Genomic DNA, 27,751 nt, shown 5'->3' on the forward strand with positions numbered 1-27,751 from the left:
TTAAGTATCATAAACACACCTTGTATTAGCTTCGAATTTAGTTTTATAAGTTCATATCTTTCATTTGTAGCCAAAATAGTAATTTCCAGCCACTAAATACTTATATCTTGTCGAAATAGCTTTAAAGGTATGCACTTTGGGGGTTTTGATCCCAAAATCTCAACAAGTGAATTTCCAGCTTGCTAGAAATTCCATTTTTGTTGCAAGTTTAGGGCTAATACATAGTCCAAGGTGACTCGATTTTTGTCCTATAGCCTCCCCACCCCTATATTTTGAATCTAAAAGTGTTTGGACACTTTTGGATGGCTTGTTAAGGGGATTTTTTTGTTGTTTTCTACAAATTTTGTAGATTGTTGTAACAAGGCAGAAAACTATATTTCACAACAACCCCTCTAACCAAGGTATTAATCATATAAATACTTGTATATTTGATTAGCATATTTCTTGCACACTTAGCTTGACTATTCACATGATATATCTTGTTAGATTTGAATGTATTTCTTTCTAGTTTATTATACTTTTCTAAATATTTTATGCAGTAAGCTAGCAAGGCAACAACATGTAACTCCACTTAAGTCATTTGTCCCCATAAAAGGCACTAGCCTTATGTTGGTTGGTTGAAGTGATCCAAGGGAAGCCTCCCATAGCCATTTTGGAGGTAGTTGGGCTAGAAGACTGAGGATCTAAGTTGTGGTGACAGTGGGTTCTTGTTTGGTTTTAGCAAGTTGTAAGGATCTTTGGCAACCCTTTTTACAGGACCAATAAGATGTCCTATCTCTCATTGTTCAAATATTGTCAAGGACATATTTGGGAGTTTCAACTTGCCAGACATTGCTGAAAATATTAGAGGATCAGTGTTTAAATCTACTTCACGGTAGGGTTCATTGACATGCTACATTGTTTGGATATTGTTATTCTATAGTTCATGATGCCTTCTCTAGGATATGACAATGTTTGCAGATTTTGACTTTATTCACTCTACAGCAGATTGGGTGTAAATTTGACTTTGAACATTAATTTAGTTCACCATCTACTTTTTGTACTATGTGGCAAGATAAGATATGCCATCAACTCTTGGTGAAGGGTTCTCTATTGATTAGATATGTTCAATCTTTTTCTTTTTTGTTTGTTTCGTAATGTGAGTCCTAATATGATTGACGCGCCCAACCTGTGGCTTGAGTAGCTGCGACCCAGCGGCATCTAAGCCATCAAAATCACTCGGGGATTGTACCCGGCTTAGGCCACACCAACCCTTAGCATGGCTGGAACTTTTTCCCACAGAGTTTCGAACCAATGACCTTTTTAGCAGAGTGCCTTGACAAAACACCCTGTCACCATAGATATGCTCAATCTTTAGATCCCAGAGATTAATCTAATTTTATTTGTTAGGATGATGCATCGGAGATACACCTAAAACATTCTGAGTCTCAAACTAGACCTGTCATCAGGAACAAAATGTCAAGAGAAAGAGCATAGCTTAATCTTATTTTATTTCTGTTTTAGTCACATTATAGAAGAGGTTATGGTGTCCATTGTATAATCTCTCTCGCTGTTTGTAAAACATTTTCTATAAATATAAGACATTTAAGAAAAAAATCACTTACCTTTTCATGGCGTCATGCCATCTTTGCCTAGTGCTATCATCCCCTCCCTGCCGATTGTTGGTTTGGCCTATGTGTTACAATCCCTCAATGCCTTCTCTGCCAATTGAAGCCCCATACCTCTCCCTCTGTTACTCCTTGTATTCACATCTTAGTGGCTTTGATACTATGCCAAAGTTGCAGATACGGATACGTAGATAGAATATGTAAGAGAAAAATGGAGAGAAATATACTTGGTTGATATATTATTGCAATGCATTAAGGGCTTATTATGCATTAGAAAACGGACATTGAGTAGGTAACTCCCCAAACAACTAATCACCTGTTAATTAAAAGACTTTATTTCTTAAAATTACATTATGTCACTATCATAACTTTTTTTGTTATAATATACACTCAAGTAAATAATCTGAACATTATCTTTAACATAAACAAACCTTGGATCTGAAAAAATAAATATTAAAAACTCTTCTAAGAAGATAACTTCCCTAGCGATATTTTGTAAGCTTTACGGACTATATGCTTTGTTCCTTTTGAATTAACAGTTCTTTGTTGTCTAATTTTCTTACACTGATAATCTATAAAAATCTATGCTTTCAATAATCTTCCCATATTTCCTTACAATTGATTATGTGCCTTACTTCTACTTCAATTTGTATTGATACCACCCTGCTACCTTGCACGTCTTTTATTTTTTTCTACTTCTAAACACTGCCAATTTATAAGTCTTTGCTTAATCTATAGATTTCAAGCATGATCAGTATATGAAAACTCTGAATTGATGTGATAATGTGATAAGAAAACTATATAGGGTGCATTACTTTGATCATTTGTTTTACTATTGTGAAAACCTTCTGAACAAAAGTCATTTTCTTTCTCAAATGCCTCTTCACAACAAAAAAAATCACGAGGAAGTTCAAATAGACCTCAAACATGGGTGGAATGAATGCAAGTTCTATTATGTCTAACATCAAGCTTACATCTTTGTGCTACATTTGAAACAGTTATTTCCACACTTCCATGTTAGTAGAATTCGGTCAACTGGTTTAATATTTGTATCATTTTTATGCAGAAGGATTGGCAGTTCTGTAGCAGTACCTTGCTCTATTGCCAAACAAATTATCTAGAAATTCATATTTTCTTACTGGATGGAATAAGCTTAGTGAAGCAACTATAGAATGAAGGCCAGACTGTTGAGAGTGGAAATCCATAATATTATTAGCATTCAAACCAATCCTTACACACGTCAGCTAAACACAAGCACAGTTTATAAGGTACAGAATCATAGAGATATACCTTTCCTATGCGAGGCCTTTCCCTGCTTTTTGCAAGGGTATTTCGAACGTGTGAAACAGCTCCCCAACACTTTAGATTGTTTGCCACATCATCTAGCCTCAACAAGTACTCCTCCTCAGTCAACGGAAAAGAGCGCTGGAAACATAAAGAATTCAATAATCTTGAAACAAGTCAGCACAAAATATCATATATATTTATTTAATGCAAATAATACAACATAAGAAATCAAATTCCTTTCTCGCATCATACATCTTAAGAATGCCATACAGTTTCACTATTCACTATTTGTCTAATAACCGTTTTTTCCATTATCCATAAAAGTCTAAGAATTTACAAATAGGAAGTTGTGAATTTTACTTATACACTCGAAGTGGCAATTTTGTTTTTCAATGTTTTGCCTTCAATATTTACTGGAGTACCATTAGGTCAAGAGTCAAAATAGACACTGAACCTACTTATTACATATGTTCAATTGCTGGCTTCACTTCACTATAATCAACTTCCAGTCACTAGAACTTTTAAGTGATAATGCACAGGGAATTCAAAGAAAATCCCAGTGGTCTGTATTATCAAACTAAGATAATTTGGAAACGCACAACTAAAGCATGAAAAGTGACACAGTGTGGAATGCTCTTAGAGTGGAACCAATTATTTGCAAGATCAAGAACAATGTTCATTTTGAATACTGCTGAAAATCAATCAACAAATAAAATCCCAAAATTTTACCAATGGTAATCACCTTCTTTGTAATGTCCCTGATTTTGTGAGTACAGAAGTTACCAAGGAGTTTGCCCAATTTTGATGATATTAATAAAAAGAGGGAAAATATTATTTTATTAGAAAGGGCGGCAAATATTAATTTATTAGGTAAGGGCAGCAAATGTTATTTTATTAGGAAAGGGTGGAAAAATATTATTTTATTAAAAATGACGACAAAAAGTTAGTGGAAAGTGCACCCCATTAATAAAATAATATTAAAAAAGATTCTAGAAGCTTAGGGAGGACTCATTGACATCTTATAAAAGGAGGTTGGGGATCAATTGCTAATCATTCTATTTGATCATTTCTCATTGTTATTGAAGAGAAACTCAAGCGAGTTTTCAGATCCACAGTTTCAAGCGAAATCCTCACCCGAGTTTTGGTGGATCTCATTTCCACCATAGGCTAGTATTTCTCCATCTTCGTTCGACAGTATTGCCAACCTAGTGGGATCTTTCTCTAGTGCTTGTTTCTGAAGATCTAATCGAGTTATTGCAGGAAATCTTCAGCATAATTGTGATTTGAAGACACTCTTTGGCACATTGGTTATTGAAGGGATTTGTGAACCAATTTTCCATGTTTGCCCAATGAGAAGATCGAATCCCCTTAAACCTGAAGCAGAGGAAGAGAGTCTGATTACTCATATCAAACCATAAAGCAAAGGGTCGAGTTGCTTGTTTATCCACAATTGAAGAGGGCCGCATTTATCCTCTTGGTTTCAAAGGCCGAGTGTAATTTCTTGAGCCATTCTCAGACATTTCCAGATCTCCTATACAGGTCGAAGAAGCTGATTTCTTAGGATGCATATGATCTAAAGTTTTTTTCTTTTTAGGAGGTCAAAACTATCATGTCCCCAATTTTGATTTTCCGCATTAGAGACGATTTTGGAAAGAGGGGACCAAGGTTACTTGGGAGCAGGAGTGAAAACGGGGAGTAGGAGTGGGAGCGACATTTTCAGAAGCTCCCGGTTTGGGAGCGATTCTAGGAGCGTTTTTTATATGATATATATTTTTTATATTTTGATGCATATATGTCAACAAATCCATGTAGAATGATGAATTAGATATAAAAAACATAGATTGAAATTTGAACCATATAACAACAATCATCTAGAGGTTATAATCTTCATCAACCACGTCCGAAAGTTAGTAACATAGTAACATACAACATATTGAGTCTCATGATTCATTAATCTTAATGTTTCAATCTTTCAAAATTCAATATAATAACATTTATCTGTTGAAATTTCTAAGTCTAACACGTCAAAAATTCCTAATGCATTATCTGGTTTATTTCACCTACTTGTTTATTCCTTAACAAGTTATTTAACCACATAAATACTGAAAATAAACACAAATGCAGTCTCAACTCATATACAGATCATCAACTGAAATAGTAGACAAACACACAAGGGACACCGTTATTTTTGGACAATCGTCCTCGGAAAAACCCAATGCGGGAAAACCAGTGCAACAGTTCTGAGGGTTTTATTATTAAGCAACTTTATTGAGTACAACTAGGATGCCAAACTGGCTCACCCAACAAAGATTTCTACACGATAATAATACCTCTTCTTGGAAGCAGATATTCAACTTCTCAACACTAGTGTGCCCCACGAAAATCTTTCCGAAGCTTCTACATGGCTCTGTGTCAGCCCTGCTAGTCTCTGCGTAGCTTTGGAACCCTCTTTGTCAGCCTTCTGCCTCTCTACGTTAGCTCTCTGGCCTTCTGTGTCACCCATGCAGGCCCCTCAGCCTTTGCGCAGTCTCTAGCTTCCTCTACGTGGCTCCTGCTGGCTCTGTGTAGGCTCCTCAATCACTGCGCTGACCCTCTAGCACTATCTTTGCCTCTCTGCTATGTACTCACTGCCCCTCGCTGCAACTCAGCTCACGTGTTCTATTTCTCTCAGCAAACCCCACTCCAGAAAATCAAACTACCTGATCAATCTTGCTGTATCTCCAATTGACCCTCAAGCCTCCTCTTATACTTTTCCTGTTGAGTCTTCAACGGCCGAGATTAAGTCTCTAATCAATTGCTAAGATTAGATTTGGCTTGATCCATGTCATTTAGAACGTTATCACCCAGTTTTATATTAATAACCATTAATATTTTAATTTTCCTAAGTTTAGACTTCGGAACTCCATTAAAAATATTAATTATTTTAATATCTCTCTAATTGGGTGGAATTTCCCCAAACCATTTCTGGGTCTTGGATATCTCATGTGATTTAGCCTCTCCACCAATTTTCATGGCTAGAGCACATTTGATGCTACCCCAAATCAACACTCCCTCTTAGCGAGGAATGTGCTCTAGTAATGCTCCACCACTGAACATCACACTAATCCTTCCGCACTGGTACCTGTGCTGATGCTTGGCCTGTTTCCCAACATCCACTACACTATTGCTTCTTGTACTGTTGCCCATGGCTCTGCCACTGCCACTGCTACATCTCTACTGCAGCTCCCTCTCAACATGCTGCATCATGCTACCATAGCACTACCACTGGTAACTACTGCACTGCAACTCAGTTACCGAGAAGTAAGTAACTGATCTACCCAAATACTGACATCCTTGTTAGCCTGGAAGCCTCTTAATGCTGAAGCTACCTCTGCTACTATCCTGTGCTCCCTTTGCGCTGCTGCAAACACCTCTGTGCATCTCGCACTGCTGCAACCTCCACTGTGCCTCTCGCACTGCTGCAAAAACCTTTGTGCCTCTCGCATTGCTGCAACCCCCACTGCGCTGCTACAGACCTCTGCACTCTAGCACTGCCTTGTTGCTCCATCACATCTTGTTCCACGTGACATCCGTCATACTGCTATTGTCATTCGGGGCTCCTGTAGCCGAATATGATCCAGAGTTTGGGTACCTCAAGGATCCTGCCCCTCATCTTCTGTAGTCCACCTGACTATAGCTCGATGTCTCCCCACTTGTTCTCTAGAGGTGCATGAGCACTCATGGCACAGTCGTCATTAGTCTCGACTTCTTTCTCCGCCTTAGCCCAAGCTGCCTTGGAGTTAGAAGCCTCTCCCTTATTCTTCTTCCTGGGACACTGGGTTGCATAATGACCTAGCTCCCCACAATGGAAGCACTTCACCTTGGAGATGTCCTTCTTGCTCTTCCCCTACTATCCTGCAGATGCCAAAGCTGCATCCTCTTCCTCTTCTTTCTTGATTCGACCTCCTTTGCTGCTACTTCCCGTCTTGGTCAACCGTCTGATCTCTTCTTGGCGAAGATCTGCCCACATCTCTTCCCATCCTGGAAGATCAACTCTGCCCATAATGCTATGGAAAAATGTCTCCCAATCCTCAGAGACTGCATTCAGAGCGGTCCTCACCATGAACTTCTGATCCGGTGTGGCCCCTGTGGAAGTAATTTGGTCCCAAATCTCTTGCAACTTGCTGAGGTATAGATCTATCTGCTCCCCCTTCTGCATCTGATACGACTGCAGCTAATTCTCCAACAACATCTTCCTCTGCACGAAAGTGCCTTGATACAATGTCGTCAAGGTATCCCACATCTCCTTTGTTGTGTTCTTCACGACAATATGCGGTACTACATGATCCTTGACCCCATCAAGGATTATGCACTTTGCCATCGCCATTGCATCCTCATACCTTTCATTATCAGTTGGGTCGACTAGGATAGCCACAGTTCTCAAGGTGAAGCCCTTAATGTGATGTCTATCCATAACAGACAGGATCCTGGCCTTCCAGATGACAAAGTTGGAGGCCCCGTCCACCCTGTCCTGATCCCTCAGTCCGTTCATTGCCATCTCCTCTCCTTCTTCTAGACTCCCTCTAAGATTCGACTTCCCTCTTGGAAATCTCCCTCAAAGTCCTGATTTCCCTACTGGAAATCTTCTCGCCAATTGTCGAACCGCTCCTCTCTGATCCTCTTTGCAACTGCAACTTGGATTTGGATTTCGTGGCTAGAAATCCGTCAAGGCAGTGACTCCCTCTACCTTGGTTCTGTCCCGTTAGGTACTATTCTGCTTCGACAACAACAACACCCCACCAACTTCCCAATCCACAATCTGCACAACTCCCTTAGCACTAGCAACTCGAAGGATCTGATCCCTTCCAGCTCTGCGCAATCTCGACAAGGTTGAATCACTCCTCTGGCCAACTACGTCAAGCCTACTTGGCTGAGTAGGATGACGTGGCTCTTTGTGAGCCTCTTCTGCCTTTCTCTGCCTCTGTGATGGCCCCCTCTCTGGCTCGAAATGATGATGCAGACCCTCTGCGTCACTCCTTCTCTGCTGCCTTCTGCTTAGGAGCAGCTCTATCTCTCGGGACAGCTGCTACTGCTACAAATTTCCGATATCACTGATGCCTTCAGTCCTCTTGTGATTTGCAACCCTCTGATACCATGTTGAAATTTCTAAGTCCGACACGTCAGAAATTCCTACTGCATTATCTGGTTTATTTCACCTACTTGTTTATTCCTTAACAAGTTATTTAACCATATAAATATTGAAAATAAACACAAATGCAGTCTCAACTCATATATAGATCATCAACTCAAATAATAGACAAACACACAAGGGACGCCGTTATTTTTGGACAATCGTCCCTGGAAAAACCCAATGCGGGAAAACCGGTGCAGCAGTTCTGAGGGTTTTATTATTAAGCAACTTTCTTGAGTACAACTAGGGTGCCAAACTGGGTCACCCAACAGAGATTTCTACACAGCAGTAATCTTTCCGACGCTTCTCCAAGGCTCTGCATCAACCCTACTAGCCTCTACGTAGCTTTGGAAGCCTCTGTGTTAGCCTTCTGCCTCTTTGTGTTAGCTCTCTGGACTTCTGCGTCACCCACGCAGGCCCCTCATCCTATGCGTCGCTTTGGAATCCTCTGTGTTAGCTTTCTGCCTCTTTGCATCAGCTCTCTGGCCTTCTGTGTCACCCACGTAGGCCCCTCGGCCTCTGCGTAGTCTCTGGTTGGCTCTGCATGGCCCTTGCTAGCTCTGCATAGCCTCCTCAATCACCGCGCTGGCTCTCTGGCACTATCTCTGCCTCTCTGCTATGTACTCACTGCCCCTCACTGCAACTCAGATCACTTGTTTCGATTTCTCTCAGCAAACCCCGCTCCAGAAAATCGAACTAACTGATCAATCTTGGTGTATCTCCAACTGACCCTCAAGCCTCCTCTTATACTTTTCCTATTCAATCTTCAACGACTGAGACTAAGTCTCTAATCAACGGCTAAAATTAAATTTGGCTTGATCCATGTCATTTAGAACATTCTCACCCAGTTTTATATTAATACCCATTAATATTTTGATTTTCCTAAGTTTAGACTTAGGAATTTCATTAAAAATATTAATTATTTTAATATCTCTCTAACCGGGTGGAATTTACCCAAACCAATTATGGGTCTTGGAGATCTCATGTGCTTTAGCCTCTCCACCAATTTTCATTACTAGAGCACATCCGATGCTACCCCAAATCAACATTATAATCATTGATCACCAAAGTTGTACTTGTAAGCTAAGTGTAACCATTACAACAAATAATATCTAACATGAAATGAAATGAAACAACTTTCAACTTTCACAAAGCATCATATTCATAATTCATTACTAATGAGTTATATTGCCAACTTCAAACTTCAAACTTAAATTGTCATATATTGTTTACAAAAGATATCATAATAAATATGAAACAGTCAATAGTTATAAAAAAAATACTAGAAACTAGAAAAGACAAATAAACCTATTATCTATTGCTAATGCTTGGGCCTCTTGCCACGAGAAATGTCTAATTTTTAGTCTTGTTGGAAAATCAGAATCTTTGTCATTAATATCACCCTCTAAGCATTAATATCCAGAGGTATCTTTGTGATTACCTATGGATCCGTATAGGGATCTTTGTCATTAATATCACCCTCTAAGCATTAAGCATTAACATAAGATAGAAAAAGCTAGCATGTCAAGTCAAGATTTTTTTTGAGTGATGTGTACATTTTTAGGAGGGTCATGATAGAGGAGTTCGACAACCAATGTCACTAACATCAAGGTATATAGAGGGATTGGTGCTCTTGATTAAATACGAGTTCCATACCCTAATACATGATAAAATCCAATGGAAACATTGCAATCCCCCCAATCTTGAAAAACTGATAAGTCTGCTGGATTTTGAATGAAATCTAAAATTCTACTTTCTCCCTATGAAATCCAGTGAGATCGAAACCAGTCTCAAACATCCTGAGTCATTTCATGGTAATGTTAAAAATTGAAGTAAAATGATGAATATGAAAATTAAGGAGAATGTCACTTTTACTTTAAGGATTTAACATTACCATGAATCACATATCAATACTAGGGCCATAGGCTTGATCATTACGCTGCCCCACTCAAAACTTATTTGTTTCTTTGAAAAAAAAATTCATTTGGAATACTCCTGCAATTTTTTTGTTGTTGCAAAAACGACTAAACACTCCTAAAAAACTAGGGAGCGTTTTTTTTTGCCCGGAGCGCAAATTGGGAGCGGGGGCGTGAGGGGAGGGGAGCTCCCCCGCAACCTTGGAAGAGACATTGCCAACATTGGGGACTTGGGCGGAAAAAGGAAAATTACGGTTGTAGTATCCCCAATTTTGTTAGCATGGAAATTTTTCCCAATTTGGTAATATTAATAAAAGGGGCAACTATTATTTTGGAGAAAGGTGGCAATTATTATTGAAGATTGGAGGCAAATTATTGTTTATTAAAATGGAGGAAAAAGTCACTTAGTGGAAAATGGCCCCCACCAATAAAATAATAATTAAAAAGGGAGTTTAGAAGGATGAGAAGAAATTATAAAAGGAGGACGGGCTCATTTGTTGATCATCTTTTGTCCATCTATTGTTTGAGATTGAACTCTCTCTTGGAGGTTGTTGAGCATAAGAGGAGAAGAGTTCCTTAGCTCAAAAGTTTCAAGTGAAACTCAACCTCATTTTGGAAAACTTGGAGTGTCTCTCTAGTGAGGCTTTGAGGGAGTCTATTTCAGGACTTCCGTTGGAGTTTATTGCAGTGATTCTGCTCAACTATTCGCTATTCTTGGGCGCAGAAGACAAACCCCAGAGTTTATTTGGAGTAGGTTCCTTCTATTGCAAGTTCTGGGCTTTTGCAGAAGACTTTCTATTGGTTGGAGGAGGAGATTGGCACCTAATTTCTGAGCTGAAGTAGTGTTGTTCGGTTGGGTTGAATTTCATTTTTTCCAGGGTTTGCGCAAGGGTTGGTAGATTGAAAAGTTCGTAGAAGATTTGGAGTTGGTAATCTTAGTTTTCAATTGGGAAAGATTGCTATTTTCTGGAGGATATTTTGTGAACAATTTCTCACTTATTTGCAGGAGGATTTTTCCATTTCTTAGCAGTTTCTCTCTTATTGGGCACAAAACTGGTTGGATGGGAAATTCACATTTTTTGGGCATTCTAGGTCAGTTGGAATTAGCCTGAAAGATTTTTGGGTTTTGTTGGATTAAGTGTGACGAGTCTGTTAGTTTCTATAGCATTGAAGGTGTTCTAATCTTGAAACTTTATGGAGAGGATAAAACACATGAGCTCTCCATAACCGAGAAATCATTTATGGAAATTCCACCTAGAAGTGTCTCAATTAGATTATTAGCCCATTTTTTAATTATTTACTAAGTCTAAACTTAGGGAAAGGGGTTAATTAATCATAATTAATTGAGATAAGATGAGAATTCTCTAGAAACTCACACAGATTGACTCCAATGTGATCCTAGCCCTTGATTAAGATTTAATCTTGATCATTTGAGTCCCAATAGAGGATTATAAGAAGAAGTTGATCGGTAGATGGAGAACACACTTATGGGGTTTGATTTTGTTAGAGAGTTCGATTTTTCCAGAGAGAAAGTAGTTGTCGGAAGCGTTCGAGCTTCAGAAGGGAAGAAAAAATAGTTACGGGCAGAGCCAGTGAGTCGGAGGAAGGTTTCTAGATCCAGTGAAGTGCATTGCAGAGAGAGGACAAAATTTCTCCAAGAAGATGCGCAGAAGAAATGCAGAGGTTTCATTGGGCAGTTCAATTTGCTAAGAACGAAAGATATCTTCAGTTCCAGAGGTTGGGAAGGAGTCCCAGAGTTTCGAAGAAGCATTTTCCCAGTCAGCAACAGGTAGGAAAGCTTGATTGGCAGATGATTCAGGTAGCACGTGTGGCAGGTAGCTTCAGGTTGATGCAGGTCCTACGCAAGCCCAGTTGAACAACTTGCTTTTCATAGGCAGTCCAGTGCCGGAATTGCCCGGAGAGGGTAATTTCCCTCGAATTATTTTTGCCAGTATTTTCTCTGCAGGATTGCCAATTTTCGGCATCCAAATTGTGCTCAGAATTTTGCAATGCTACATAATAATAAAAATCCTCAGTTGTTTGGGTTTTTCCGGGGACATTTGTCCAAAAATAACTATGTAAATTTTTATGTGTTAGCGTTTCTCAGTTTCCAACGTAATTTTCTTCCGCAGTTTATTTGTGAAGGTTGCAGTGTGATTTATTTGATATTTGTCGTAGTAGATATAATTGTTAAATTAATTAACAATTAGAAAAATAAATTCCAGTTGTTGTAATAGGATTTCAATATTGAAATTTTCATAGAGCCTGCAAACAACTTTTCAGCATTTTCTGAGCAGTTTACAAGGCATAATTTCCAGTAGGGTATATAGCTAGCCAAAGAGCCACTTGCACCTCTTTGAAGGGCTTCTCATCATCTGGATTCGGCCCAAACCATTTCTATGTTTCTTTGGATTTTGGGAGAGGAGTTCAAAGGTAAAGTTTTAGAGCATTCTGGGCAATATTTTGAGTAGAACTTCCAGTTCCATTCAGCCATCCTGTAGTAGAATATTTTTGGGTAGTGTGCAAATCATTCCGAGGGTTCTTTCACATTTGGAATTGAGCTATCTTTTCTGGGTTTTGCTCAGCTTGCATAGTAAGCCCAAGTTCTATCATTTCGGACCATTAAATATACTCTTTCATCATAATATTAATAAAATGGCTCTGAGTGTGTTGCTAGACATTTTGGTGTTTAATTGCTATGTATGAGTTTCAGTTTATTTGTTGTTCCTAGTTCATTGCTTGGTATTTGTTCCATTTAGGGACATTACAGTGGTATCAGAGCATGATCTTGGCCAGTTGTAGGGAAACTAGTAAGATCATGGAAGAGTTGGGCATGCATGCATAATGATTGGTGGATCTACAAACAAACCAATGAAGATAGGGAGTACAGAGAAAATCTGGGACGGGATCCGTAGGAATGATGAGATGTTGGCCTAGTTGAGGAAGATGACGGACTAGTACCATCTTCATCCTTATGACAGTGACATTAGAGGTGCACATGTTGATTTGGGTAGCATTGGATGTGCTCCAGGCCTCAAATTTTGCAGGGAGGCTTGGGCACATGTATTCCAAGGAACCCAGAAAGCGTTTTGGGAAATTCCACCTAGAGACAATTTTATTAAAATAATTAATATTTTTTAATGGGACCCTAAGTCTAAACTTAGGAAATTAAAAATATTAATGGGTATTAATCTAATTGTGGGTGTAACTTCTCGAAGAAGACGAGGATCAAGCTAAAATGATCTTAGCCATTGATTGGCCTTTAATCTGGGCTGTTGAATGTCAACTAGAAGATTATTTAAGTGAGCTTGAGGGTCATTTGGAAAACACACTGAGAGATCAAGAGATCGAATTTCTAAAGTGAGATGTTCTCAGGAGGAAATTCTGATCAAGGAGATTTCTTGCAGAGAGGGGAAGTGAGTATCCGGAACAAGGAATTTTTCCTGGGCCGGAGGGTACGAGGCAGAGAGAGGGCAGAATGACGTCTAGAGAGAGGCATGCATTGGCCCACGCAGAGCTGACGTAGTGGCAGCGCAGGCCTTAGAGGGAGATAGAATTCCTGCTGAGGAAATCGAGTTTCAATAGACGGGAGCCGGGGTGTGAGATTGGGAGGCAGAGATTCAAATTTTCCAGCCAACAGAGGGTCTAGAGAAGGAGCAACGTGACACCCAACAGGGGTGACGCAGGAACTGCGTGGGAGTGACGCAGTTCTGCACAGAGGCTACGCAGGGGGTACACAAAGGCTACAGTTCAACGTGCTGAGTCTCAGATTTTCCCAGTGACAGGGTGAGATCATTTCACCATTCATTTTGTCAAGTTTCTCTCTGTATCAGATTGCTAGTTGAGCATCCAAGAATTGTACTCAGATTTTCTCCATCATAATAATAAAACCCTCAGATTTGCTGCACCAGTTTTCCCGCATTGGGTTTTTCAGGGGACATTTGTCCAAAAATAATGATGTCACTTGTGTTGTATTTTCTTTCTTGCTTAGTATCTTGTTTCCGCATAATATTTAATTAAGTGAAGGTTGTAGTGTATGTATTATCATATTTGTCGTAGGAAACTGGAACTAATTTGTTTAAAAAAATTTAAAAAGAGGAGTAATATTATCAGTTGCTGCAATAGGAATTCTGGTTGAGGAATTTTCACATGGTATCAGAGCCAAGTTAATCAAGAAGAGCAGAGTCGATAGATCCAGCGCTAAGCAGAAGAAGGAGTTCGAAAAGCTGTAGGAGGCAGCAGTTCGAAACACCAGAGGGTTTGCGTAGTTCTTGGCAGGAGGGCTAAAATTTCGAGGCAGTCCTTTTCCGAGTGAGTCGATGGAGAGAAGGACTCCCAGTTCAAATTTTTGTTGGGGCAGAGGGAGCAGTGCTGAAGCCTCAATGTGAGGAGAGCTGGTGGGACACAGATTTTTCTGCAAACAATTTGTTGGGCAGAAGATCGTCAAAAGAGAGAAGAGAAGCATGACTGAGGGAATTTCTTCCTCAGAGAATTCTTAGCCAAGGAATTTGAATTCTCTAGAGTTGAGGAGTAGCAAGGGGCAACAATTTTACTAGCTCCAGTAGGGATTGCGTATGCTAGCCCAGCAGTAGCACAGAGGAGAGAGGAGATTTTCGACATTTGTGGCAGAAATGGAAACTAGTGGCTTGAGGGATTAGGACAGGTTAGACGAAGCATCCAACTATGTCATCTGGAAGGCTAAAATGTCATTCCTTCTAGATGAGCATACCCTCAAGGCATACGTTGACCGCGTGGTGGTTGTCCCTGCAGATGTAGATCCATTGAAGAAGTACATATTAGAGATGGCAAAGGCCAAGAGGATGATCCTTGATGGGGTAAAGGATCACGTGGTGTGTCATGTCGCTAGCAGAGGGACTGCTAAGGAGATGTGGGATGCCTTGGCTATGTTATATCAGTGATCTTCCAAGCATCGAAAGATGTACTTGGAGCAGAAGTTGAGATCTGATCAGAAGCAGGAGGGAGAGCGTGTGGATCCATTCCTCACGAAGTTGAAGGAGACCCGTGATGAATTGTCTGCTGCGGGTCATACACCTCAGGATTAAGAGTTGGTTAGACTAGCCCTCAATTCTGTCTCAGATGAGTGGCAAGTCATTGTCCAGAGCATCCTAAGCAGAGCAGCATTGCCAAATTGGGATGAGATGTGGGCAACTATAAAACAAGAGGAGCTGAGGAGAGACTTAGTTAAGGTCAAACTTGACTGAAGCAGCAGCAACAGTGGGTCGAAGCCCAAGGAGGAGGAGGATAATGTAACCCTTGCATCGAAGGGACAGTAGGAGCAAAGGAGACGTGAGAAAGACATCTCGAAGATCAAGTGTTTTAGGTGTTATGAGATGGGTCACCACACTATTCAGTGTCCTCTCAAGTGTTGATTTGGGGTAGCATAGGATGTGCTCTAGCCATGAAAATTGGTGGAGAGGCTAAAGCACATGAGATCTCCAAGACCTAGAAATGGTTTGGACAGATTGTACCCGGTCTGGGAGATATTAAAATAATTAATATTTTTAATGGAGTTCCTAAGTCTAAACTTAGGAAAAATAAAATATTAATGGGTATTAATATAAAACTGGGTTAGAAGGTTCCAAAAGTCATGGATCAAGACAAATCTAATCTTAGCCGTTGATTAGAGACTTAATTTTGACCGTTGAACGACCAACGAGAAAAGTATAAGAAGAGGCTTGAGGGACAGTTGGAGAACACACCAGAGTGATCAGTCATTCATTTTGTTAGAGCGGGGTTGCTAAGAAAGTTGAATCAGTGATCAGCAACGAGGGGTAGTGAGTACGAGGCAAAGAGGCAGAGACAGTACTGAGAGACCAGCGCAGAAGCAGAGAGAGCGAGAGCAACAGCCAGTCCAGGCTACGCAAAGCCCACCAGAGACAATGCAGAGGCCAGAGGGACTGCGTCATCTACACAGAGGTTGCTGGAGTGATGCAGAGGATTCTAGAGACTACGCAGTGCCTCAGAGAGCTGACGCAGAGGGTTCTAGGGCTGGCGCAGGTCAGTAGAAGGCCGATGCAGATGCCAGAAGGGCCAGTGCTGAGCTTTAGTTACGCCGAAGAGGGTTTCATGGGACAGGCTTTCTGAATCCCTGTTTCCAAATATAGAGGTATTGTTGCCGTGTATTTTTCTCTGTCGAGTGAGCCGGTTAGGCACCCAGTAGTACTCAGAAAGACTGCATAATAATATAACCCTCAGAATAGCTACATCGGTTTTCCCGCATTGGGCTTTTCCTGGGACATTTGTCCAAAAATAACAGTGTCACTTGTGTGCTTGTTTTCCTTCAGTTGATGATCTATAGATGTTGTGACTGTATTGTGTTTATTTCGGTATTTAAATGTTTTAAATAACTTGTTCAGAATTTACTAGTAGAAGAAATAAGCCAACAGAATACAAATTAATTTTCTAACAGATAGACTTAGAAAATTCAACGTGTTATTAGAGTGTGGTTGCAAATCACAGGAAAATTGAAGGCATTAGCTGAGTAGAGCATTTGCAGCAGAATCAGTTGTCCCGAGTGACAATAGTTGATCCTTGCAAAAGCAACACAGGAAGGGTTGACGCAGAGGGACTACGTCATCAGTCTGGGCCAGAGAGAGGCCAACGCAGAGGTTGAGGAGGGCAGAGAGAGGCTCACGCAAAGCCACATAGAGGCCAGGAGGGCTGACATAGTTGGCTGAGGGAGTTGTTTTGCTGGTGTCAAGATTGTGCAGAGCCAAGAGGCTCAATCCTTCAGCTGTTGGGGCAAAGGAAGTTGTGGGCAGTTTGCGGGAGCAAAGCTGGTGGGGTACTATGGTTAAAACAATACCTAACAGGGCAAGACCAAGGTAGAGGGAGTTGTTGCTGAGGCGGATCTCTAGCCAAGGAATCTAGATCAGTGTTGCAGTTGCATAAACGATCGGAACGGAGCAACTTGACAGTTGGCACAAGGATTTCCAGGAGGGAAATCGGAACTCAAAGGGAGTCTAGAAGAGAACTTCCAGACGGGAAGTAGAGAGACTCAGAGGAGTCGAACTGAGAACTTCCAATGGGAAGTAGAGAGACTCAACAGGAGTCGAACTGAGAACTTCCAAGTGGGAAGTAGAGAGACTCAGAGGAGTCGACAAAAGACCAGCGAGATGGTCGTGAATGGGCTGAGAGATCGGGACAGGCTCGTCCAACTTTGTGGTCTGGAAGGCCAGGTTTTTGTCCATTCTAGACAGACATCATATCAAGGGCTTCGCCTTGAGAGTGATGGCTATCCCAGTTGACCCAGTAGTTAATGAAAGGTACGAGGAGGCAATGGCTAAGGTGTATCATCCTTGATGGGGTCAAGGATCATGTGGTCCCACACATTGCCGAGAAGGAAACGACAAAGGAGATGTGGGACACTTTGAAGACATTGTACCAACATACTTCCGTGTAGAGAAAGATGCTCCTTGAGAATCAGCTAAGGTCATACCAGATGTAGAAGGGAGAGAAGATAGATGTCTTCCTCGGTCAGTTGAAGGAGATCCATGACCAACTGACTTCCATAAGGGCCACACCGGATCACGAGTTGATGGTAAGGACTGCACTTAACGCAGTCTCCGAAGATTGGGAGACATTTTTCCAGAGCATATTGGGCAGGGAGAGTCTTCGAGATTGGGAAGAACTGTGGGCGGCTCTTCGTCAAGAAGAGATCAGACGGTTGAACAAGATGGGGAGTAGCAGCAAAGGGGTCAGGATCAAGAAGGAAGAGGAAGAGGATGTGGCTCTAGCATCTGCGGGAAAGTAGGAGAAGAGGAAGAAGAAGGACCTCTCCAAGGTCAAGTGCTTCCATTGTGGGGAACTGGGTCATTATGCGAACCAATGTCCAAGGAAAAAGAGTAAGGGAGAGGCTTTTGACTCGAAAGCAGAGAAAGAAGTCGAGTAGGATGACGATTGTGCCATCAGTGCCTATGTGCCACTTGAGAAGAATTGGGGAGACATTGAGCTATAGTCAGGAGGACTACAAGCGATGAGGGGTAGGATCCTTGAAGTACCCAACCTCTTGGATTATACCTTGCTACGAAAACCTCAAAGAGGAGTAGCAAGACTGGCGGATGTAGGTAGAGACGGATGCGGATGAAACGGCAGAGAGTGCTACAGTGCAGGAGTCCCCGGGCAGTGCGAGGCTAGTAGGCTGCAATAGTGCGAGAGGCACGAGAGTGTTGCACCAGTGCAAGATGGCACAGAGAGGTGTGCAACGATGCGAGATGCAAGGAGTTGTTGTAGCAGCGCAGAGGTCAATAGAGGCCAGCGCTGCGCAGAGGGAGCTTCAACATCGGGAGTGTTTCTAGCCTGACAGGGATGTCAGAAGTTGGGTGGATCAGTTACTTACTTCTCAGTAAATGAGTTGCAATGCAGTAGTAGTATGCAGTAGCACGATGCAGCATGATGAGAGGGGATGCAGTGCAGATGCAGTGTTGGGAGGATGGACCAGCAGCAACACAGATGTAGAGGGAGATGTCGTATGGATGCAACGGTGGTAGTGGCAGGGCCATGGGCAACAGTACAGGATGTAGCAGTGCAGAGGATGTTGGGCAGGGAGGCCTAGCATCAGCACAGGGACCGGTGCTGGATAATCAATTTGATACTCAGTGAGGAGTATTACTAGAGCACAGTCCTCGCTAAGAGGGAGTGTTGATTTGGGGTAGCATTGAATGTGCTCTAGCTATGAAAATTGGTGGAGAGACTAAAGAACATGAGATCTCCAAGGCCCGGAAATGGTTTGGACAAATTATAACCGGTTTGGGAGATATTAAAATAATTAATATTTTTAATGGAGTTCCTAAGTCTAAACTTGGGAAAAATAAAATATTAATGGGTATTAATATAAAACTGGGTTAGAAGGTTCCAAAATTCATGGATCAAGCCAAATCTAATCTTAGCTGTTGATTAGAGATTTAATCTCGGTCGTTGAAGGACCAATGAGAAAAGTATAAGAAGAGGCTTGAGGGTCAGTTGGAGAACACACCAGAGTGATTAGTCATTCATTTTGCTAGAGCCAGGTTGCTAAGAAAAGTTGAATCAATGATCAGCAGCGAGGGGTAGTGAGTACGAGGCAGAGAGGCAGAGACAGTACTGAGAGACCAGCGCAAAAGCAGAGAGAGTGACAGTAGTGACTAGTCCAGGCTACGTAGAACCCAACAGAGACAGCACAGAGGCCAGAGGGACTGCTTCATCCATGCAGAGGCTGCTGGAGTGACGTAGAGGGTCCCAGAGGCTGCGCAGTGCCTCAGAGGGCTAACACAGAGGATCCTGGGGCTGACGCAGGTTAGTAGGACACTGACGCAGAGGCCAGAAGTGCCAGCACTGAGCTTCAGTTGTGCCGGAGATGGTTTCGTGGGATAGGTTTTCTGAATACTTGTTTCCGAATATAAAGGCATTGTTGTCGTGTATTTTTCTCTGTCAGGTGAGTCGGTTAGGCACCTAGTTGTACTCAGAAAGACAGCATAACAATATAACCTTCAAAATAGTTGCACCGGTTTTCCCGCATTGGGTTTTTCTAGGGACATTTGTCCAAAAATAACGATGTCACTTGTGTGTTTGTTTTCCTTCAGTTGATGATCTGTAGATGTTGTGACTGTATTGTTTTATTTCGGTATTTAAATGTTTTACATAACTTGTTCAAAATTTACAAGTATAAGAAATAAAACAACAGAATACAGATTAATTTTCTAACGGATAAACTTAGAAAATTCAACGTCAAGAAGAAGGACAAGGATGAGAAACACGATTGAAGGTTGCGCCCACGAAGATCAAAGAGGAGTTCGCTCTGACAACCGAGATACCTCCAGGAGGGAGGTGGGATGATTTGGAGTTGTGGTTCGAAAGAGCTACATATGGGCAAGATCCTAGATGAGTCCACCGCTAAGATCATTTCCTTGCTACAGGAGCCCATATCAAAAGTAGTAATATGGACTAGTGTCAAATGGTGCTAAGGAGTGTCGAGGAGACGATTGCAGTGGCTAGGAGCGCCAGAAACTAAACAACGAAGAGAAGAGTTGGCAGCAGTGAAGATGGCACAGAGCAGAGGTCAACAGCAACGCAGTAGTTTCAGAGGATCAATGTAGAGACTAGCAGTAGTCAAGCTCCAACATTCACATGGTATCATACTAAACACAATTAGTTTAGTAATTATGGATGTTTTTCCGTTGCTGATGGAGTAGTAGCAACAGTTTGCAGTTCAGTAGCAGTTGGTAGTGGCAGTGCTAGCAGCGACACAGATGCAACACTTGAGAGGGAGTTGTAGTACGGATGCAGTGTTGGCAGTGGCAGTGTCAACAACAATACAGTTGTAGCAACAGCGCAGTAGTTTGTGGATAGCATCGCAAAGGACGATGCTTCAGAGTTAGAGCAGTATGCAACAACGTATATTTCTAAAGCACATTCCTTGCTAAGAGGGAATGTTGATTTGGGGTAGCATCAGATGTGCTCTAGGCCTCAATTTTGCGGGGAGGTTTGGGCACATGTATTCCAAAGAACCCGCAAAGCGTTTTGGGAAATTCCACCTAGAGACAATTTTATTAAAATAATTAATATTTTTTAATGGGACCCTAAGTATAAACTTAGGAAATTAAAAATATTAATGGGTATTAATCTAATTGTGGGTGTAACTTCTAGAAGAAAACGAGGATCAAGCTAAAATGATCTTAGCCATTGATTAGCTTTTAATCTGGGTCGTTGAATGTCAACGAGAAGATTATTTAAGGGAGATTAAGGGTCATTTTGAAAACACACCAAGAGATCAAGAGATCGAATTTCTGAAGTGAGAAGTTCTCAGGACAAAATTCTGATCGAGGAGATTTCTTGCAGAGAGGGGCAGTGAGCATCCGGAAGAAGGGAACTTTCCTAGGCCGGAGAGTACGAGGCAGAGAGAGGGCAGAACGACGTCCAGAGAGAGGCAGTCGTTGGCCCACGCAGAGCTAACACAGTGGCAGCACAGGCCTTAGAGGTTGATCAAATTGCTGCTGAGGAAATCGAGTTTCAGTAGCCGGGAGCTCGGGTGTGAGACCAGGAGGTAGAGATTCGAATTTTCCAGCCAGTAGATGGTCCAGAGAAGGAGCAGTGTGATACCGAGCAAAGGTGTATGTAATGTTCCTAAACAAGAATAGAAGTGATATACAAAGCATGCAAACAATTCAGCAATCAGAAAAACGAAATATACATCAAGCACCAATGAAAATGCTGGAAATAGAGGACCGTTGAGCAATTTTATTAATTCTTCAAGGGAAAATACAATGACAAAATAGAATGGTGCACCTGGGCTTGTCTCAATGAACAAGCGTGACAAAACCCAGTTGAGCAAATGATGAATTGAAGGCTGCTCCAACTATTGCTTCAAAAGTAAACTGTGCTGCCCAGAAACTACATTGTCTGCTGACTTTGAAGGGTTGGAATCACTACTTCCCGTGCTCAAAAAATTATGAGATTTTAGCTCCTTCCTCCTTAGCCCAAACCCATAAAACCCAGGAAGGGTTTGGTTTGGTTCAGACTTCTGAAATTCGACCCCCAACAAGCCCTACCTCACCTGCAACTGCAAAACTCGACCTGCTGGAATGAAGCTGTAAATCCTCTTGGAAAATGCCCCAAATCACTGAGATGATCCCTCCTATGAATCTCCTTCCTTCCCAACTGAGATTGCGGGTTGTAGCTTGTAATATTCCTAATTAGCCATGGCTAATTGGAATATTCGATTTTGCTCAATTTTGCCTTCTATAGCTAGTTATAAATAAATAAATAAAGGTGAGGAAAGGGGGACATACTCACTTTATCAATAAAGACACTCCCTAGTAGCACAACTTTGTAACTTAAAAGGTGAGCCAAGGGGGGCCAAAGAACCACGTAGAGGAGGGGCCCACGTAGACACTTGGGGTGACTGTGCAGATGGAGAGGAGCACGTGGAAAGAAATAGGTTATGTTGGAGGAGGTGGGCCTTAGGGTTTTGAAAGAGGCCAACACTATAAAGGAGAGAGGAGCCTCCTCATTTTGGCATTGGATTATGTTGCATTTGAGCTAGTCACTTCGACTTAGAGCACGCTGGCTGTTTAGCCTGTTTGCAGCACTGTTTAGTGCATCGAGTGTCTCCGTTCGGAGATCTCACCCTTAGCCCCGGGGGACTTCGAGTGCCTACTCGGGCAAGGTAGTTTCATCAGTCATTTGCAGGAGGATGATATTTGGGGTTGAGGAGGAGCTAAGCATTTGGGATGACTGCGCAGTCTTGAGAGGGGAGGACGCAGTATCTTTTGGTAGGAGCTTCGGGTTTGGTTAGGTGGAGGATTTGAGTTGGGAGATTGAGCAAGGGATCAACCCTTGCATCTTGGAGGATTTTAGCAGAGTTTTGGAGAGCTCTATTCAGTGGCAGCACAGCGCCTTGAGGGGCAGCGTAGATCCTCAAGGGGGTGATTTTCGGGGGTCAGCTATTTTAGAAAAGCTTTCTGGGCTTTTCTAGGTTTATTAAGCAAAGGTTGATTCCAAAGTTTCAGCATTTTCTGAGGGGAACAGCCCCAAATTCTCATTTGATTCCAACAGTAGCAGCAGCACAACAGTTCTCCGGCAGCGTGGACGCAGTTCAGAGAGAGGCCATTCCCTTGCTATTCTGAGTGTATTTCTTCACTTGCCTTGTGCAAGTTGAGGTGCTATCTTTCTGATCACCTCTTGTACTCTTTCCATTACTCAGTATAATAAAATGGCATAGCATTTCTCTCTACATTTCTTGAGTATCTGCTTATATTCCATGTTTACATTATTGTATGTTGCACTACTGTTATTTTTATCACTTTGAGCTTCCCGGCTACTATATCACTTGTGTGTTATCTGGTTGGAGTTGCTTGGGTTTGAGGAATATCCCTGAAACGGGATATTACATAGCTCTTCCCCTCAAGACCCATGAATTTGCTGAACTAGCTCTCTGCATTGTCCTCCAAGCCTGGAATTCAAACTGCTGCTTTGCTGCCTTCTTTGACCCCAAAGCTCCTCTTGAATGTTGGCTCAATAATGTCCTTCAGATTCCTTGGCTTTCCTGGCTGATGGCTGACCCAAGGTGGATCTCTCTCCCTCTGCGTGTTCTCACTGTTGGCCCAGAAATACGCACTCCCTGAAGATAGCTAAATGATTGTGTTGTAGATACTCCCCGTAACTCCTGAAAATGCTGTGGCACTGCCTTCCTAGGGTGGCACTCGAAGTCCCCCGAAGCTAAGGTTGAATCTCCCGCTCGAGAGATTCGTCGCTGAACAACTAGTTGACTCGACTAAGCATCTCAAGCAAACAATCAAGTAAAATTCGATGTACAAGAGTGAATAAATGACCAATTGAGAGGCTCCTCCTCCTTATGACTTCATGGGCCTTCCTTTGCCTCATGTGGACCCCTCCAACAACTATTCGAATCCGCTCTAAGCGATTCGAATTGCCTAGTTCGAATTCCCACGTGGGTGGCCCCCACCTTCCACTAGCAAACTAATATGGCTGAAATTTCTCCTAAGTCCCTAAGTTGAAATTGCATGGGTCTTTCCCTTGGCAAAGAAATTGTGTAGAGGTAAGCTTGTTACAAATGTTTTTGGGAAGGGACATGACAGTCCTCCCTTCCCGAATGTTGCTTGCCCTCAAGCAACTTTAGAGCTGGGTGCTCCAAAATGTGCTCACCCTCCCAGGTGGCATCCTCATCTGGAAAGTTCTTCCAGTGTAACAAGAACTCGGTGATGGTCCTGCTCGTTAGCTTCCTTTCCCTCCTCTCCAAAATGGCCTCAAGCTCCAAAACCAAGTGGCCCTCATCATCCAATGGGGGTAACTCTACTGCCACTGTCACCTGTTGCCCCAACACCTTTTTAAAGCATGAGACATGAAATATATTGTGAATCCTACTCCCCGGAGGCAGCTCCAACTCGTAGGCCACCTCCCCAACTTGCCTGATCATTCTATATGGCCCATAAAAGCGGGGTTGTAGCCTCTCAGCCCCCTTATGCTTCAACATGGACTGCTTGTACGACTGTAATCAGAGGTACACCAAATCCCCCTCCTCGAATTGCCTCTCGGTCCGGTGTCGATCTGCGTACACCTTTTGTTGGTTCTACGTTGTCACTAAGTTATCCTTGAGGATGTCTTGGCTCTCTTGGATCCAATCTTTGGCCTTTGGGGCTCCGCTGACTCCAAAAGCATCAACAAAAGATAATGCATCATAACCATACAAGGCACGGAAAGGAGTCATACCGATGGACATGTGGTGGATGGTTTTGTAGCATTACTTGCCCAAATGCAGCCACCGGATCCAAGCCCTCTGCTACCCAGTCACGTAGTTCCTCAGGTACCCCTCCAGCCACTAATTAACTCGCTATGTCTGGCCATCTGTCTAGGTGTGGTAGCTCATGCTAGGAGTGAGTTCGGTACCAACCAACCTGAAGAGCTCCTGCGAGAAGCCTCCCATGAACCTGCTATCCCTGTCACTCACGATGTTCTTAGGAAGCTCGTGTAACCGGAAGATCTCCCTGAAGAACAACTCTACAACCTGTGCAGCCGAATATTTGGTAGGGATGGCGAAAAAGTGGGCATACTTGGTCAACGATCGACCCTACATAAATGCAGTCCTTCCCCTGCATTGTGGGGAACCCCGTGATGAAATCCATGGAGATACTTTCCCATTTCCCCTTGGGGATGGGAAGCAGCTGTAACAATCCTGCATGGTGAATCAACTCCCCCTTGTTTCTCTGACATGCCTCACACTCCTGTACGTGCTTCAACACATCCCCGTTGAGGCCCTTCCATGTGAATCGTTCCCTGACTGCCATGTATGTTTTCCTGAACCCTTGATGCCCTGAAAATGGCGAGTCATGTGCTGCCTGGAGCACTATCTCCCTCAACTACAAGCTAGGCACCAGAAATATGCACCCCTTGTAGTAGATAACCTCGTCCATCACCAGTAGCACTCATCTGCGTGGGTACCCTCCAGAATCTCGCATGCCCTCCTGTCCTTGGAATACTCCACCAATAGCTGGGCCTTCCAATTATGGCAGATGCTCATGAGTGATAAGCCTGCGGGTCTCCGTGATAGGGCATCAGTCACCACATTGTGCTTCCTCCGCACATACTCTATGTCAAAGTCATAGGCCTACATATTGCTGACCCATCTCTGTTGTCTATAGTTGAGGCCCTGCTGCCCCATTAAGTGATGAAGACTGTTGTGGTCACCCGGAATCTATTACCCACCAAATACTATCGAAACTTGGCCAATGCATGCATGATGGCCAGCATCTCTTTGTCATATATGGAATATGACCGCTCATGGGGTAAGAGCTTCCGACTCTTGAAATCAATGGGGTGCCCATCCTATGATAGTACTACTCCAACTCCCTCCCCGGATGCATCACACTCCATGGTGAAGGGCTGGGAAAAGTCTGGAAGTGCTAAAACTGGACAATTGCTCATCACTACCTTGAGGCGATGAAAAGCTACCTATGCCCCATCAATCCATGCGAAAGCCCCTCTCTTGGTCAAATCTGTCAGGGGTGCTACCAACTGTGAAAACCCCTTGACAAACTTCTGGTAATAAGTGCAGATGCCCAAGAAGCCCCTCAACATTGTCACATCTCTAGGTACTGGCCAATCACGGATAGCTCATATCTTCTCCTCATGGACCTTCACCCCATCTGCACCAATGATATGCCCTAAGTAGAGCATCTCTGTCAGGCCAAACTCGCACTTGGACAGTTTGGCATAAAATTGTTGCTCCTCCAAAATACGCAGCACCTCCTCCAAGTGTTGGAGATGCTCCTCCCAAGTCCTGCTGTAAATCAAGATATCGTCGAAGAAAACCAACAAAAATCTCCTCAACTGCCTCCGGAACACATGGTCATACATGATTGGAAAGTAGCCGGAGCGTTGGTCAACCCAAATGGCATGACCAGGAACTCGAAGTGCCCATAATGGCACCGAAATGTCGTCTTGGGGATGTCCTGATCCCTCACCCTGATTTGGTGGTACCCCGAACGTAGATCTGTCTTAGAGAAGTACTTGGCTCCTCTAAGCTCATCCATGAACTCATCTATGCGGGGAATGGGGTACCGGTTCTTCAATGTCTTCCGATTGAGGGCCCGGTAGTCAATGCACATGCGCAAGGTTCCATCCTTCTTCTTCAACAGCACTACTAAAGAAGCGAAAGGACTGGAACTTGACCTGATATGGCCCAATACCAACAGATCTTTGATGGCCCTCTCAATCTCATCCTTATAGGCCTTAGGATGCCTATAAGGGTTAGTGATCACCGCCTGCACTCCTAGCTCCAGCTCAATGGTGTGCTCGAATCCCCTGTATGGCAGCTGCCCTGGTGGAATATCCCAAACACCACTGTGTACTTGTCTAACAAGGCCTGTATGTCTGAAGGTGGTAGTTGGACCTGTCCCCTAACCTCTGAAACCTTCAGCTCCACTGCCCATGCTATGTCCCCATGTCGCAGATCTACCTCCATCCTATGCGCTGAGACTGTCTGGGGTGGAAATGAATGCATGCCTCTAAGTACCACTAACTTGCCATCCGACCCGATGAACTCCATCTCCAGTTTCTTCCAATCAGTAGTGACTCACCCTAGGGAATACAGCCACTCGACACCCATCATCATGTTGGTGTCTGACACATCGACCACAATGGTCTGTCATAGAGTAGTTCCCAATAACTACTGTAAAAGAAGGAACATACCGAGTGCACTGCATGCGGTCAATTGGTACCGGGACTGAAAATCCCTCAAACTCAATCGTGGTGAGGCCCCTCCTTTGAACCAACTGGGCATCTATGAAGTTGTGGGTAGCCCCTGTTGAAGAATCTAGGGCAATTAGGTGTAATGTGATTCTTCACTGCTTGAGAACAATTTGTGAATCACTTTTACAATTATCTTAGCTTGATCTTCTTCTTCTTATTAGTGTGTGTATTTCACTTTCCTCAAACTGCTACCAAAAACATAAAGACAAGAACACAGATGTTGGCTCTTTGCTAGGGCCAAAACCTCTCTCTCTTAGAGAGGAAAACCCTTTGGTAAGTTTCTCTTATTGAAGCATCTTATTGATCAATGCCAAACCCTAGACCCTAAGAATATTCTCCAAGCACAAGTCAAGTCCTTCCTTCTTCCAGCACTTTGTTTTCCCGGCACTTCGTCCTCCTTCTTCTGGCACTTCGTTCCCCGGCACTTCGTCTTCCTACTTCTTTCAGAAACTAGTGATAGACCTTGCTTATGTGAGCTTCTAGATGAGATGTTCCTTATTTAATTCTTGGTGATTTCCTTTGCTTATGGAGACACCCTTTTCTTGCTCCAACAAAATAATTCTTGAGATATATATGTAAATTGATATGACTGTACAGCAGCCCTAAATTCTCGCACGTGTGATAGGTTAGCTTGTAGTTTAGGCTCCTTTTATCTTCGCTTGAGGGAGGAACTCCTTCACTTGAGTGAGAGGCCTTGTAGGCCTAAGATCTAGCCCAAACAAAGATGGATACTTGACTGATATGTTACTGCTGTTATACTTGCATACAGTCCTCCTTTTTCTTCGCACGTGTGACTGTTTCTAGCCCTAGAAACAGTCCAGAACTTCGCTCTTCTTCCTTTTCTTCTTCGCTGCACTTAGAGACCCTTATACTATCCTTTTTGGCACCCTTCTCTTGTCCTCTATCTCGCAGATTTCAGATATGATTTTGTTCTATGTTGAGGATGTCTAATGGCTCTTTATATAGGAGTCTGTCTCCTTCTATTGAGCTGACTTGAGGCCGACATG

The 27,751-nt window shown here is 42.8% G+C and overlaps 1 protein-coding gene across 3 annotated transcripts in view; it reads right to left on the reverse strand.

Annotated features, from left to right (window-relative positions):
- LOC149159287 (uncharacterized) overlaps positions 1-27,751 on the reverse strand; it is a 205,800-nt gene that overhangs the window by 32,032 nt on the left and 146,017 nt on the right. For all 3 annotated transcript variants that reach the window (XM_089436448.1, XM_089436447.1, XM_089436446.1), the window contains one exon: positions 2,898-3,032. In XM_089436448.1, coding sequence (XP_089292574.1) covers positions 2,898-3,032 — 135 coding nt within the window. The remainder of the gene's footprint in view (positions 1-2,897; positions 3,033-27,751) is intronic.

Source organism: Pinus tabuliformis, chromosome 5_2 (assembly GCF_031772625.1).
Source record: "Pinus tabuliformis cultivar Carrire ecotype Pingquan chromosome 5_2, CPIR1, whole genome shotgun sequence".
Taxonomy (NCBI): Eukaryota; Viridiplantae; Streptophyta; class Pinopsida; order Pinales; family Pinaceae; genus Pinus; species Pinus tabuliformis.